The sequence below is a fragment of the Cupressus sempervirens genome, chromosome 10, assembly GCF_028749045.1.
Source record: "Cupressus sempervirens isolate cs-2001-9-10 chromosome 10, ASM2874904v1, whole genome shotgun sequence".
In the NCBI taxonomy this organism is placed as follows: domain Eukaryota; kingdom Viridiplantae; phylum Streptophyta; class Pinopsida; order Cupressales; family Cupressaceae; genus Cupressus; species Cupressus sempervirens.
In genome coordinates this window covers 745,824,932-745,840,048 of record NC_143127.1, presented here as the reverse complement: position 1 = coordinate 745,840,048, position 15,117 = coordinate 745,824,932, and the positions used below count along the sequence as shown (strand labels likewise).

The following is a 15,117-nucleotide window of genomic DNA, read 5'->3' as shown; positions in this document are numbered from 1 at the left end:
ATCAATATTTACATCTAATAAATTTGTAATAGATAAGGACATAAAGAGAAACAAATATAGGCTTTGACATGAGGCAACAATGTCCATTGTACAAATGCCAATTATAATATACATGACCTTGGGAAGAGAAGGAACTCTTAGTCAAGGTAAAAAGAACATCTATCAGAATGCTATTACATGAAAATGTATGGACACGCCTCAAAAGATGTAAAACCCAGATTTTCCATGAACACTTGCCCAATATACCATGACTCCCAGTAAAAAGGAATCCTTAAATCTTCTTCAACTAAACATGTACATATTGCTACTAGTGTACTTACAATTGCACTTGATGTTATTGTCAAAAACAAATATTCTAATAACAGTTATCTTGGGAAGAACAGAGAAAATTAACTCAATTTTTTGAGTGGAAACAAGGTAACCAATACAAAGCTGTTGAATTTATGACATAGGGACACCCTGCTTGGTCTATTACTGCACTTTAGTCTTATGAAATAGCTTGAAAACTGGAGAGGCAGTGTCCTGAGTATTCAGGGAGTTTTTTCTAATAAGTGTTGATAACATTACCATGAGACAACCAAAATCAAACTTAACATTCCCTCGAGTAAATAAATTCAAGCTTTTTCTGTTAACAGGATTGTTTAAATTGACATCCAACCATTGGAAAGGAACAGGAAAAAAAATTAAGAACTGATTGAAAATAAGAAACACAAATATATATATGTCAGCTGCATATAATAAGCACGTTGATTTTCTATGATGGATAACTAAGAAAATCTCTAAGGTGGAGTGCCATAGCAATGAAACAAAGGCTTTTTCAAAGTCAGGCAGCATCATTGTTTGCAGAAGATGCATCCATGAAGGATGTACAGACAAATATGTATGTCAGCACATAATGTGCACAGAAATTATTGAATGCAATTTCGTTGCAATACAAAAGATTTTGTAAACCCAAGCGTTATGGCCATCAGGAACAGGTACGTCAATGAAGAATGTGTATGGACATACAAAACTTGTAACATAATAAGCATATAGAGAAGTCTTCTGTCAGGAAACGTAAAACACAACAGAAAATAAGATAGTGGAGGATGTACTTAAGTCAATTGAGATAAGAATTTAGGAGTGGCACTTCGGCAAAACTGAAAAGAATCACAGGAAGAGTGCACTTGTTCAGTATGTGATGAAAATAAACAAAGTGTAACTTATCGGATGTAGTTAGACATCTATTGCAATTGTCAACAAAACTTCAACAAGTCAAACAAATGGCAGGATCATACTAATGACAAAATAACAGAAAATTGGTACAAATACTGCAAAATTGTTCAGTTCTTGTAAAGCTTTTGAGGAACTCCACAGATGTGGGCTGGTGTCTGTCCTGTGATTTCTGTTACCATAAAGGCTGGGCTACTTGACAATTGGGTTACTATTTTCCTTTCAAATATGTACTCACTTCTTGTTCGCAGTTGTTACTCTTGCTCTGTCATGTTCTACAAGTTATGTTCTACAAGCCATACCAAGCTCTTTTTTTCCATAGTGCCAAAAATCTTTCTCAACCAAAGGAAAGAATTTTTATTTTAACTAATTGAAATCTAATGGAAAAAAAAATTAAAATAGAGATAATGCTATATAAAAAAATTATGCCATATAAAGGTGTTGATTAGCAGATTGGCCTTTTAAAGTAATGACATTAGCAGATTGGCCTTTTAAAGTAATGACAAAAATGACCCATGTCAGCCCAAATTTTAAAGACCAATTGTCACTAACAGTTGGAAAAATCGTTATGGAATCAGCTGTTCTCCTCTGAATTTTAGAGGTACAGCTCCCTCTTAAGATTTAATTATTCTCTTTTCAGGGTATGCTTTAAACCAGAGAGCAGTTAAGGCCTTGACAAATACCCATCCCAAAAGATTATTGAGTATTGCAGATATTTGATGTAAGATTCTGAACAATAAATACACTCATTCCCACAGAAATGAAAACCAGGTAACAACTTCAGATTATGAAAATATAGATCTCCTAACAGAAAATAACAAATAAATATGGGACAAATAGCGTCACACAGAACACTGTGAAACATAAACTCGAAACCAAAGTTTGACATTCACAATTCATTGACCCCCACTCTCTGTTTATTAATCACCATTATACACAAAGATATGAAAAATTTATGAATAGCAACTGCCTCAAATCTGAGACCCACTCGACTGTCGCAACAGAAGGGAAGATTTTGGAACAGAACTGCTGATCCTCCTATGCTAAAAATGGAAAAACCCCTCCATCCAAAGCAACTGCTTTACAGAAAAAATTTCAACTCTAGCATGCTGAACCCGGCAATTGTCATTTGATCATATATGTAAAGAAAATCTTTCCCCATCTTTTCTGTTCCTGAGCTGATTCTAGGTGGTTATCATGAATAGTTCAATGAAAATGTCTCCTCAATTCTTTGTAACTGCCTCTTGCTTAAATTACATTAAAATTTTACCTTTCCTGGACTTTTCCAGTAACTCATTCTTGATCCTTGAAAGTATTATTGCAAAACGTATCCTTTTTTCTGTCTTTTCAGTTGATGTTGCCCTTTAGTTATGTACCTATTTTTTGAGGATTCTAAAAAGTGCCTTCATTTTTACATTAAAATGATGTTTTATATGAATCCAAAAAGGCTACAAACATTAGGGGTCAGACCCACACTGCAGTTTCAGTTTTTGTCTTTTATATTCCACTGCCCATTTGATCAAGTCACCTCCTTAAAACTCATTCCCAACATATTTGTAAGAATTTGCCTTAAGGAAAAATCACCCAAGACTAAGGAACTCAAGCACAAGCACAACAGTAGACCAAAAGAGTATGATCCAGAATGACGATATGATATTCATTCAATGTAATTGATTGATATGAATTGATATGAAAGTACACTAGAGGTGCCTATATATAAAGGCCTATGGAATGCTTCTAGAATGCCTAGGAGTCAGCAACATGATAAGTCATACAACCAGGTACATGTCCACCAGGTGTGGGTTATCCTCCATTAATCACCCAAGACCAAGGAATTGTTGTCACCTAAATTTGCACCCTATCAAATTACAAGAGAAATTTGATAATTTAGGCCAACATTGGAACAGCCAAAGGCTGTGGGTAACCTATGTTTGGCTGAACCTCCGGATTCTAGGCCGGCTCCTTTATGGGAAATCCCCTGATTGATTCATCTAACACTACTTTCTTGCTGAGGAAAGGGTTAAGGAAGATTACAAAACGGAAAAAATAAACTACTTCCTAAAAGGTGATGCACCAAAAATGTTTAAAGAAAGGTTTCAACTAATAACAACCATTTCACCATCAAAATGCAGGAAAAATACTAATAAGCACTCAAACTTTATATTGGCCTGCAACAGTGTTTCACATTAAGGTTTTGATTCTCACTCATTAAGAAAAATAGAAATTTTTAACTTAATAAAATGAAAACTAAACAAACACAAAAGGTGACCTGCAGACAAAGTACACTTCAGTGACAAGGTATAAACTGAGACAGATTAACAAGGAACCCTTGGATTCACAGACTAACCTTATCAAATCAGAAAAACTACACAATACCACTGAAAAAGATTGAGGCTTGAAAATCCTTTCCAAAATGAACCTGTAAAATGCTTGTCATATATTCAACTTTTCTTCAAAATAGTTACAGAATAAACACATAACAGTACTCAAGATAAAATATCACTCAATACTGTTTTGCATAACTCAGAACTGCTACAAATGAGTTTCAAAACTCTGTATGTACAATGCCCAACATCTCTTGGTCGAATCAAAAAGATAGCCTCCAAAATAGGGCTTAGAAACCTCCAAAATGAAGTCCCATAATGTCTAAGACTCCACTCACTCATAACTGCCCCCTATGACTCATCAAAACTTCCCTAAAAACGCTCTAACAAGTCATAAAGATTCATAAACTAACATGGCAAAGTCAAATCCGACCCTCTATATTCTCTCCATATGTTTCCCAACTAACTTGTAACTAAAGACCATTATGGGAAAAGATGACTCATATCATGCATTAAAGATATAAAGGAAAATATTAATGATTTATAATTATATCATTGAATATTCCCTTTTTAACATTAAAGAATGACAATACAAAAGAAACAATGAGCCTCTTATATTTTTGCATTCTTACTAAGAAATAATATTAAATGATGATAACACATCATTATAATATTGCTTCTTTAGAAAAATGAAAATAATGCAAAAATATAAAATATTTATAACTTCCCCCTATGACTTCAAAGTGAAAATAATTGAAGAGATTAAAATCCCAAAATGAAGCCCGCGGATTTCAAAGAAAAATGCAATGTGGAAAAGGGGAAAGAATATTTGAATACCCTAAAAATGAAATCATTCCATCATTTTAGTTTGATTGCTTGAGATTCTGGAAGGTTGGAGGATGAGGGTTTCAAGTCTGGGTCGTTTTTGGTGGAAATTCATTTCCTTGCACTGTCGCCATGTTTAGAGTGGACCTTCTTCACACCGTGGTCAGCATTTTCATCTGAGCTTGATCCATTGTTGGCATTCATTGTATCTTCCATTGCAGACGTAACTGAAGGTAGGAACTTAATTTCAGCTTTTGTTTTACTGTTACTGTCTTCAAGCTGTCCAGTTTGCTGGAGATTCATTCTTGCTAAAACAAAACACTGCTGTAGATGTAAACGTGTGATAGGAACAACATTTTTGTAAGAAAAACCAAAATGGATTCCGTATGTAGATTCTCACTGGCTGCCTGCAAGATATTAAAGTTGCTGTTATGAATACTTTTAAAACCTGAACTGGGTTTTCCTGCAGTTATATCAGCGACTTAATTTCTATTTCTCTGCTAATTCTTCAAACCTGTATGTAGATGCATGTTGAATACGTTTTTTTTCTTTTTAGTATCCCATGCTGTATTGTACTCCCCATATGAATCTTTGAGCCCTCAGACATATTGGGAGGTGTAGGCGATCTAACTGGTGATTCTATATTCACAACTGGAACATCTGAACCAAGGGATGATAAGTGCACAACAGAGTCATTCCTACCCTTGTTATCATTTGATTCAATTGGCATAGGAGAGGATTCCTTGGAAGGCAATGTTCCTCCAGATAGTTTTGCTTCTGTACCCTTCACAACTCCTTGGACAGGAATTTCTGTAAGTTCTAATTCATCAGAAGCTGTCTCTGAATTGGAACCCTTGCTTGTATGTTGAACTGATAACTGAGATCGATCTTTTTCATCTGAAAGTGGTATTTTTGACCCACTAAGAAAATGAGTGGGTCCATCCAGCAAATCTTCATGTAACTTAAAAAATTCAGCTTCGGTGTTAGATGAGTCCCACTCTACTTCATGTTCTTCAGCTATTTCCTTCATTAGCTTCAATTTCACTTCAGCGTGAAGAGCACGTACTGAAAGCTTTTCAATAATAACAGAACCTTCTATAACGCCAAGCAATACAAATGACACAATTTTTCTTGTCAATCTGATTTAGCACTACTAACCCAGCTGAAGATGGAACCCTTCGTATGTTGTTAAATATAACACTTGTGAGTACTCCTTTGCTTTCAATACTAGAGTAACACAGGTAAAATGGACTGTTTGCATAATCCCGTGAGAAGTTCTCATGCTGATATCCATGGGTTGAAGCTTTTGTTCCAAACCTGTATAATCTGATGTCTGAACAGCAAGCACAATTGCTTTTCCTTTTCAAGTCATAATTGCAGATGTTAAAATTGAAGTTGAGATATATTTTGTTGTTGATTTACAACTCCAGTTTCTTAAAAGCTTCATTTTAACTGCAATATTTATCTCATAGAAAGCTTTTAGTAATACCTCCTCTCATACATCTGCATCTTGAGGCTTTGTGATAACTTTTTCTTGTAGCATACTTCCATTTCAATAAACATTCCTTAACTCTTAGCATAGCTTGAAGTATTTTCCCTTGATAATCTCTTATGCTTTCCTGCAATAGATACACTCTTGTAATCTGTAATGTTAACCATTATTTACTTGCTGTAGCATATTATCATGTGAGGTTCGAGCACGGGCTCATGACACTCACAATGACTTTTATTTCTTTCTTCCAGCTTCTTTTCTATTTGAAATGCATCAACAGATAGAATATGTCATTGTAGAAATAATTAGTCATTGCTTAGATCCTTCGGGATCTAACATCAGTTGCTTCCATGTTTTTTGCAGATGCAGGATATCATGGAGCTCGGAGCTGGATGAGTGCGTCAGACAGAGGATTTATAACCAGTCAAAGCAACAGGCAATGACTGGTTATCTCTACTCCTCTTTTCTTTCATTCATATGTATCTGTTTATATATTTCCTTATGAAAGAAATTTAATACAGTGAGCTATACTCACGGCTTGTGTGAGATATTTCTGATCACTCTTTCATTCAGTACATATTCTTTAATTCTTTAATGTATAAACTCCAAAATTGAAAATTGTCATTGCTTAATACAAATAAAGAATTTTCTCATTTTATCAATGCAATGTACTTTTTCCGTTTCTGTGAACATTGGCAAATGAATGCAATAGATAAACAGTAATGAATGTTAAAACAAAATTTCATAGGTAATGAAATTTTGATAACAGGAACTCAAGCACAAGCACAACAGTAGACCAAAAGAGTATGATCAGAATGATGATCTGATATTCATTCAATGTAATTGATTGATATGAATTAATATGAAAGTACACTAGAGGTGTCTATATATAAAGGCCTCTGGAATGCTTCTAGAATGCCTAGGAGTCAGCAATATGATAAGTCACACAACCAGACACATGTCCACCAGGTGTGGGTTATCCTCCATTAAGCACAGGAGTAAGTGCAATGATGAGAGGATAAGCCTACAAAAGTGTAGCACGCAAAATTATGTTGTAGACACCATGTGCTTAATTAAGAGTGCTAATCACTATGTTGTCTACATGACAACTCAATTAATTATGCAAACTCCAATGTTGTAGACACCATGTGCTGAATTAGAGTTGCTTACTCCTGTGTTGTCAACATGACAACTCACAAGAGCGTGCAAACTCCTAGGTGTCAAACTAATAAATAATAAAATAATGCATTGACCTAAGTAAACTTAAGTAAAGTGTAATAAGTAAATATTTATTTACACCAACACCCCCCTTAGGTGCAACTTAGGGGAATGCACTTAAGCTTACGAAAGCTAGGATGAAATGCATAATGGGTCCCGACTACTAGGCCATGTTAGGTACCCATGTACAAAAGTGCAATGCAATCTCTCATAAAGCGGAGAAAGAGGGAAAACCTGATAGGAAAAACCCTCCCCCAAAAAGAGAGATGAAGATGTATGGATGGATGGAGTAATCAAGACCCCTCATTATGACATAAATCAAGTATAGACAAAAGAGAAATGGGAGAAGGACAAAAACCCATAAGAGGATAAAGTCCCCCCCATAAAAGAGGAGACAAGGTAGTCCCATAGTAACGTGAATCGGAATCGTATCGGAATCGGCACGGCCGAATCGAATCGTGAATCGGGGGTGAATCGCCGATGAATAGGCGATGAATCGACAAATTTGAAAAAACCCTTTAAATGTGAAGATTTTAACAATTTAAGACTTATTTCATGCACCCTTTATTGAATATAACTTAAAAACACTATAACATCATCAAATAGAATCTAACATACATAAACATGAAACATAAAATCCATCACATACGTAACTATGTTATCATTATGTACTAAAATGTAAATTGTATGCTAGCTGAAGTAAATAAAAATCAAATGATCATAATGATTCAAATCATAGAATCAGTAAGATGAAATCATGAAGATCTATAAGACATCAAATCATAAATGTATGTATAAATCTAAGATGAAGATCCATGAAAGTTTGAAACATATGTCTATCAGTGATTCAGTATCACTATCAATATCTATACAGTGTAAACAAAATATAAAAACAAGGCTCCAGCTCAAGCCTCATCATCCTCATCATCATCCTCTAGCTCTGCTGCAGCCTCAACCTCAGCCTCTGAGTATCCAATTTGCCTATGAGAAAGGCGTGTAAGGTAGGTCCTAGAGGACCGCCAAGCCATGTCCCTTGCATGGGCAATGGGCTCATGAATAACGTCGCTAGGGCCTGCGTCTGTGCGTGCGCATGTGCGTCTACCAATGCCTGAACGTGCTCTAGCTGCCTCCTCTGCCCTAGCCACAGCCTCAGCCTCTACATCCACCTAGTCAACCCACGCGCGGTCTTCCTCAGTGAAGACTAGGTCCACGGTCTCTGTGATCCATTCTGATTCTGGATCAATCTCCTCTAGAATGATCAGAGAGGGGTCAGCGCCCAAAATCTGTCTAATCCTAAGACGAAGGTTGTAATGAACAAAGACAAGATCATTCAACCTCTGCACTGTCAACCTGTTTCTCCTCTTCGAGTGGATGTGCTCGAACATAGACCAACTGCGCTCACATCCAGAAGCGCTGCTCGGCTGACTCAGAATGCGGATGGCAATTTTTTGAAGGTTTGGGGTTGTGGCCCCAAACATTTGCCACCATCTATCTGAAATAAGGAAAAAATAAAAACAATTAGTCTCATTTACAAATTACAACTCTAAAATTAATGCATTATATAATCAACTTTAAGTTTAGAATCTAGATTCATGAACATTGAATATATTATTTAATTTTTACCTGGCTGTAGTGTTGTCTGAGCATTTATGGCCATCCTACCAGAGAAAAGTGGCCCCTCCTTATTGTTGAACTGGTCTAGCTCAACAATCGCAGCAGCGCTATTTTCATCGCTACTCAATCTCTGAATCACTGTGTATAAGCCAGTGAGAACCTCTGCATCCGCCTTGAACTCAGGACGGAAACGAAATGCCGGATTCAGATAGTAAGCTGCTGCGTGGATGGGTCGATGGAGCTGATTCTGCCATCTCCTATCGATGATGTCCCAAATAGGGCCATACCTCTCCTGCACTCCTGCATATTGGGCTCTGATGGCCTCCTTGGCCCTATCCATGCCCTCATAAATGTAGCCCATAGAGGGCTTCTCCCCATCAGCAGTTCGTAGAAAAGCTACAAGGGGCTCAATGACCTACATATAAAGTAAAACAAAAAATTTGAGTCAAAACTTAAATATAAAATAATATTACTTAAAGTAAAAGCAAAATACTAAATGTTAAATTGCAATAAATTTACCTTAAGGATTTCTCTAGCGGGTTTCCAAAAACCATCCTCATCAAATATGCAATCCGCCACATCTAACCCTACAGTGGTCGTAGCATAAGAAGAGCAAATCCACTCTTGCCCAACAAACATGCTCCTCAATCCATCCCTTGATGTCAACAAGGACTGCAAGGTGATGAAATTCGAGGCAAACCTCGTGATACCTGGGCGAGCTAACTCCTTGCCTTTTGTGTACTTCCTCATTGTGCTAAGGACAAATGCATGATTATAAATGAATTTGCATTTTTTTTTGCCTTTCCACACATGACTTGACAAACTCAAATTTGCCAATTTCCTCCAACATGAGGTCAATGCAGTGTGCCGCACAAGGGGACCAAAATATGGTGGGGTGCCTCTCCATCAAAAGTTTACCTACAACAAATTTAAGTCAATTAGAAACTCAAATTTCAAAATTCAAATAAATTTATTTTCAAAACTTGCAAAGTTAAAAGTTTACCTGCTGCAACATAATTTGCTGCATTATCCGTCACCACCTGGATCACATTTTGTTCTCCCACCTCTGCTATAACTTCCTCAATAGCCTCACATAAATATGTGGCATTTTTCACATGTGCGGAAGCATCAATGGATTTTATGAACATGGTATATCCTACAAGTAACAAAACAACGAATTATAATATTAAATGGATCATTAACGAGTTAGCATTCAACAAATCAAAATTTACAATGTATGTAGGAAAGTAGAATGATCAATCACCTCCACAGGATACAAGAAAATTGACGAGTGTTCTATTCCTCCTATCGGTCCAACCATCAGTCATGATGGTGCAACCCTTTGCAATCCATTCCTTTCGGTTCTCCTCGAGGTCAACCCTCATGTCCTCTACCATCTCATCCAGGAGGTATCCGCTCAACTCAGCCTCAGTTGGGGCTTTAAACCCCGGACCACAAATAGCAACCGCATCTATCATATTCTGCCAATAAGGAGCCCTGTCACAAATAAAAGTTTAGATGTCAAAGACTCAAATTATAAAACAAGTAGATATAATTAAAGTTTTACTTTTACTTTTAATTTTAGCTTTAAAGAAAACAAAGAAAAAAGAATCAATTACCTGGCTGCAATAAATGGAATGTTGCAAAAGTACCAAAATTTGCATATCTCCTTTCTGGCAGCATCATGAATCTCCTTGTTCAAACCCATGCCCTCAAGCGTGGGTTGGGAACCAGGAGTAGTGCGAGGCACAAAGTAACTATCCATTCTGTTTTTCCGCACTCTAGGCTGCAATAGGTTGGTGTGGGACTCCGTCTCAGTATGTGACCGACTAGCACTAGCACTAGCACGAGCAGAAGAACTAGGATAAAAAGGAGGCCTAGAAGAACCCTCTCCAACACAACCTACAGATGCGGAAGCTGATGCAGATGCAGATGTGGATGCGGCTACGGATGCGAGAACATGGGAGCCAATACCCCTTAACCCTTCAACTTGCATTTTCTTATTTGCTTTTTCTTTTTCAATTTTTTCTAATGCCATTAAGCAAGTGCGTTTTGCCTCAGGAGTTTGGTGAGTGCAAACTGTAACATCATGTCCAGGTATAGCAGCAATCTGAAATTTCAATCTATAAATACCCCCGGAAGTTATTTTTTCTTTACAAAACATGCATTTTGTTTGATATTTGGTTCTTCCAAGAAACTCTTCATTATATTTCCAACATTCATCTTTTTTACCCATTGGAATTTGCGAAAAATGAGAGCAAAGGCTGCTGCAATAAATTTTTTTATGTAAAATATCAAAGTTTGAAGCTAATAAAAATTAGAAAACAACAAACCCTAGCTTGCAACTTAGTAAAAATAAAGAGCATTCAAGATTTACACTAAAATTCTTGAAAACTATAGAAATTTAACAAAAAACGCATAATACACTAAAAATTTAACAAAAAATGCATAATACACTAACATGCAAGAAAAAAAATAAGCACTTACCTCTTGCAAATGAGTTGAGGAGTGTTGATATTGGCTCCTTAATGCTCCCAAAGCAATTGATGGGCTCCCCAAATGGCCTGCTGATCTCTTTGGTGCTCCTCCTTCTTGCCGGTTGGAAACCTATGGCTTTTCTTTTCTCTTCTTCTCTCTCACTTTTCCTCTCTTCTACTCATGCTTCACAAATAGAAGGCCCTTTAGGGTTATAACAAAGAGAATAGGTCAAAAACAAAGTGAAAAAAACAAGTGATTTTTTTTAAAATTTCAACTTCCCTTTTTACATGCCGCGGGCGATTCACAGCCGATTTTTTAAGGCGATTAGAAATCGGCGATACCGATTCACGATTCAAAAAAAATCGCCCAGGATGAATCGGGTTGAGGAATCGCCGATTCAGGCAATTTTTGGGCGATTCTCGTTACTATGGGTAGTCCCCCCCCCTAAATGTAGTGTGCCCATCAGTGATGGCTACTCCAGTGTAGAAGCTGATCCAATGTTGTTGAACAATGTTCCTCCCCTTTGGAAGAAGCAATGCCAGAGGTACAAATCAGATGCTTTCCCTATGTGTAGAAAGAATCTCGATGATGAATAGTACCTCTAAAACTTGCTCAACTGTCCCTGTGTCGATACTAATAGTCGCCCCTTCCAACACTGCGGAAAAGAACATATGCCGATCTAGCAAGGATGGATGTAGAACATGCCTCAAAGAACCAAGTGTCTTCTCAAATGATAAAAAGACCTTCTGCAACTGCTATACATAAGGATCCACAATCACATCAACCTGTGAAGACTGATCATGTAAAGTATGGGCAAGAGGGTCAGAGTGAACCCTCGCAACAACTGTAGAAGGATCTTCTTCATCAAAGAGAAGATGTATATCATCAATGATGTCTTCCAAATCTACTATGTGTGACTCCACGTAAAAACCTGAAATATCTATCAAGAAGTCATCCACTGATGCTAGAACTAGAAGACAAGGTGTACCTTGTTGTGTTGGACCTATCACTGTGGCAATGGATGAAGTATTCACCTCAACAAAGAGAAGACAAATATCATTGATGATGTCTCCCATATCTTCAATGTGAGACTCCACGAACAGATCTGCAATGTCTGGAAGGAAGTCATCCCATGAAGCTGAAGTAGGAAGACATGGTATATCCTACTGCACTGAATCAAAAGCATCTGTGGCTAGAATTGGATCAGTAGAATCAACAGGAGTATCAGGAAGTGTGATCTCATCTGGAGGTGGAAGATCTATGACTGAAGTGACTAAAGATAGAATGTCCTCTGGAAATGGAGGGACTCGTGGATCTCCATATGTTTCCCAAAGATGCATCCAAATGTCATAAGGATACCATAACTTGTCAATAACCTTAGAAAAATCAGAAGAAGAGAGACTAAAATAAATGATATTCAAAAGTCTTTTAACAGGTGGTAGATCAGTTATGTGACCAATGGAAGAGATCAGTTCGTTGGAACATAAGTAAGGAAATACTTCCAAATGTTCTCTCCTTCGATGATTAATGAGTGAGGCACTCCATTTCTCATAGTTCCTCTTTGTCGACCTTGGTCTAAGACCACCCCGACATGGGGAACAAAACTCCTCCATGAGATAAATGAATGTATGCACCCCCCAAAATGCAAGAGAGAATCAAAGAAACCCCCCCTAATGTATGATTTAGGCACTTAGTGCGATTACAATAGCCAATTTAGGGCCTATTTCTGAAAGCAGTATTTCTATCCATAAAACCTATAATCTGATTGTAGATCTGAAAAGTAGACAAAAAATTATGCACTTTCGAAAAAAAAGGAACCTGAATGTGTCCAAATGAGCCCGTAGTAAGCATTTGAAGTGGCAAAAATCGGGATTTGCGAGTTGCAGAAAAATTCAAGAATAGAGATCTCAAACCACCTGCACCAATGTGTAGATCATGAAATTCTAACCCAAAACAAAAAAAAAATTGCTCGAAAAAACGAGCCCGTATGAGGGAGATATCGCTATTTGAAAATAACCTCTATTGTTATTTTTCTTGAATCGTTGTCGTCGCTCCTCCAAAAATCAAATGGCTCTAGATTTGGCCTTAGATGTCCGATTTGGATGAAACAAAATCCGATTTGGGGGTTTTTTGACTTTCTAAATGTGATGCAAATATCTAATTTGCACCAGCAAGCTTCAATCTTCACCTGCAAAAATCTCTCTAACTGGCCTGATGGCCAAAAAAATTTCGGAAAATAATGCAGATCCAAAAAAAATTGTAGAGATGCAAATGAAAAAATGCAGATCTGAAAATTAAATGTACAAATCTGAAATGATCAATACCAATTTCGCAAATTGGACCTTTGGGTTGCCAATTTGCAAAAAAAAAAATTTGCCTCAATTTTGACTATGGCCTAGGGTTGGCAAAATTATAGTCAAATTTCACCGAATCGACATTCTGGACGCAATGTTGAGGTTCGCTTTGGCTCTAGACGCTCCCAATATCTATGATTTCTCTGGATCTGGGTCGAGGTGCTGAACGGCTATGTAAAGAGAATCTCCCTCAACTCTAATACCATGTAAGAATTTGCCTTAGGGAAAAATCACCCAAGACCAAGGAACTCAAGTACAAGCACAACAGTAGACCAAAAGAGTATGATTAGAATGACGATATGATATTCATTCAATGTAATTGATTATTATGAATTAATATGAAAGTACACTAGAGGTGCTTGTATATAAAGGCCTTTGGAATGCTTCTAGAATGCCTAGGAGTCAGCAACATGATAAGTCATACAACCAGGTGCATGTCCACTAGGTGTGCGTTATCCTCCATTAAGCACAGGAGTAAGTGCGATGATGAGAGGATAAGCCTACAAAGGTGTAGCACGCAAAATTATATTGTAGACACCATGTGCTTAATTAAGAGTGTTAATAACTATGTTGTCCACATGACAACTCAGTTAATTATGCAAACTCCACTGTTGTAGACATCATGTGTTGAATTAGAGTTGCTTACTCCTGTGTTGTCAACATGACAACTCATAAGAGTATGCAAACTCCTAGGTGTCAAACTAATAAATAACAAAATAATGCATTGACCTAAGTAAACTTAAGTGTAATAAGTAAATACTTCTTTACACCAACAATATTCATTATTGTGAGGGAATCCTAAAATACAAAGTGCACGATGTTCCAAACTCAAATTCTGGATCAAGCCTGTCCTTTTCTAGGCAACGGTTTAAGTGGTATATTGTGAGGGACTCCTAAAATACAAAGTGCACGATGTTTCAGACTCAAATTCCGGATCAAACCTATCCTTTTCTAGGCAATAGTTTAAGTGGTATATGTTGACACAAAAGTTTGCACCCTTGCTTGAGGTATGACCCTCAAGCGATCTTGTGTAACATGGAAACAACCTCCAAGTGTGGGACTTGCACTCTGAGGTTGAATCTTCAGAGAAGACTAGCTTCCTCACTATTAGGGTGCCCCTAAACTACAGCTTGAGAGGAAAAGGGAGAAGGAGAATAGAAATTAAATGCAGAAAGGGAAAGGGGGGTGATGCATCGAGACAGAACTCGGGTTACAACTTACAACTCTGCTCACAACTGCACAAAATATCAATGAAACATTTGAATACACAAATCTTGACTCTATTCCATTTCTTAAGAACTCATACAAGTTTGGAATTGATTAAATGTTGAAAGGAAAGACATCTTCATTGTGCAGCAATCATCAACAGATTAAACACAACATATAACTCTAATAAGTAGGAAAGAAACATTCAAAACAAAGCAAGATACAAGCACAAGTCATGAATGGCAAGAAGAGGTAAGAAATTGAGTTATTTCATTAATGGAAGGCAAAAGTTGTAGAGCATAATGTTGCTACTAAGTACCAACAAAGAAGAACCCTTAAAAGTTAAAACATATTTACAACTTGTCTTTATAGAGTTCAAGCATAACTCTGATGT

At 37.0% G+C, this 15,117-nt stretch overlaps 3 protein-coding genes across 3 annotated transcripts; all 3 read right to left on the bottom strand.

Moving 5' to 3' along the window:
* Window positions 1–3,617: 3,617 nt before the first annotated feature.
* Window positions 3,618–6,154, bottom strand: LOC149536050 (uncharacterized). Its single transcript, XM_089805115.1, has one exon. The coding sequence runs from the start codon at window positions 5,389–5,391 to the stop codon at window positions 4,870–4,872; it is 522 nt and encodes a 173-aa protein (XP_089661241.1). The 5' UTR covers window positions 5,392–6,154; the 3' UTR covers window positions 3,618–4,869.
* A 1,687-nt stretch (window positions 6,155–7,841) lies between these two features.
* LOC149536049 (uncharacterized) lies at window positions 7,842–9,435 on the bottom strand. Its single transcript, XM_089806719.1, has 3 exons — window positions 9,205–9,435; window positions 8,695–9,100; window positions 7,842–8,563 (listed from the first exon to the last, which is right to left on the bottom strand). Exons 1-3 carry the CDS (start codon window positions 9,433–9,435, stop codon window positions 8,238–8,240), a joined length of 963 nt encoding a protein of 320 aa, XP_089662845.1. The 3' UTR covers window positions 7,842–8,237.
* A 22-nt stretch (window positions 9,436–9,457) lies between these two features.
* On the bottom strand, window positions 9,458–13,144 carry LOC149536048 (uncharacterized). Its single transcript, XM_089806718.1, has 5 exons — window positions 11,173–13,144; window positions 10,305–10,952; window positions 9,950–10,182; window positions 9,689–9,841; window positions 9,458–9,603 (listed from the first exon to the last, which is right to left on the bottom strand). The coding sequence occupies exons 2-5, from the start codon at window positions 10,919–10,921 to the stop codon at window positions 9,458–9,460; spliced, it is 1,149 nt and encodes a 382-aa protein (XP_089662844.1). The 5' UTR covers window positions 10,922–10,952; window positions 11,173–13,144.
* Between the last annotated feature and the right edge of the window lie 1,973 nt (window positions 13,145–15,117).

Coding starts and splice junctions, on each gene's coding strand:
- LOC149536049 (XM_089806719.1), bottom strand. CDS start 9,435: ATGAGGAAGTACACAAAAGGCAAGGAGTTAGCTCGCCCAGGTATCACG. Junction 9,101..9,204: donor CCGCTAGAGAAATCCTTAAG/GTAAATTTATTG, acceptor CTTTATATGTAG/GTCATTGAGCCCCTTGTAGC. Junction 8,564..8,694: donor TCAGACAACACTACAGCCAG/GTAAAAATTAAA, acceptor TCCTTATTTCAG/ATAGATGGTGGCAAATGTTT.
- LOC149536048 (XM_089806718.1), bottom strand. CDS start 10,921: ATGGGTAAAAAAGATGAATGTTGGAAATATAATGAAGAGTTTCTTGGA. Junction 9,842..9,949: donor TTTTCTTGTATCCTGTGGAG/GTGATTGATCAT, acceptor TGTTACTTGTAG/GATATACCATGTTCATAAAA. Junction 9,604..9,688: donor AGCAAATTATGTTGCAGCAG/GTAAACTTTTAA, acceptor AATTTGTTGTAG/GTAAACTTTTGATGGAGAGG.
- LOC149536050 (XM_089805115.1), bottom strand. CDS start 5,391: ATGAAGGAAATAGCTGAAGAACATGAAGTAGAGTGGGACTCATCTAAC.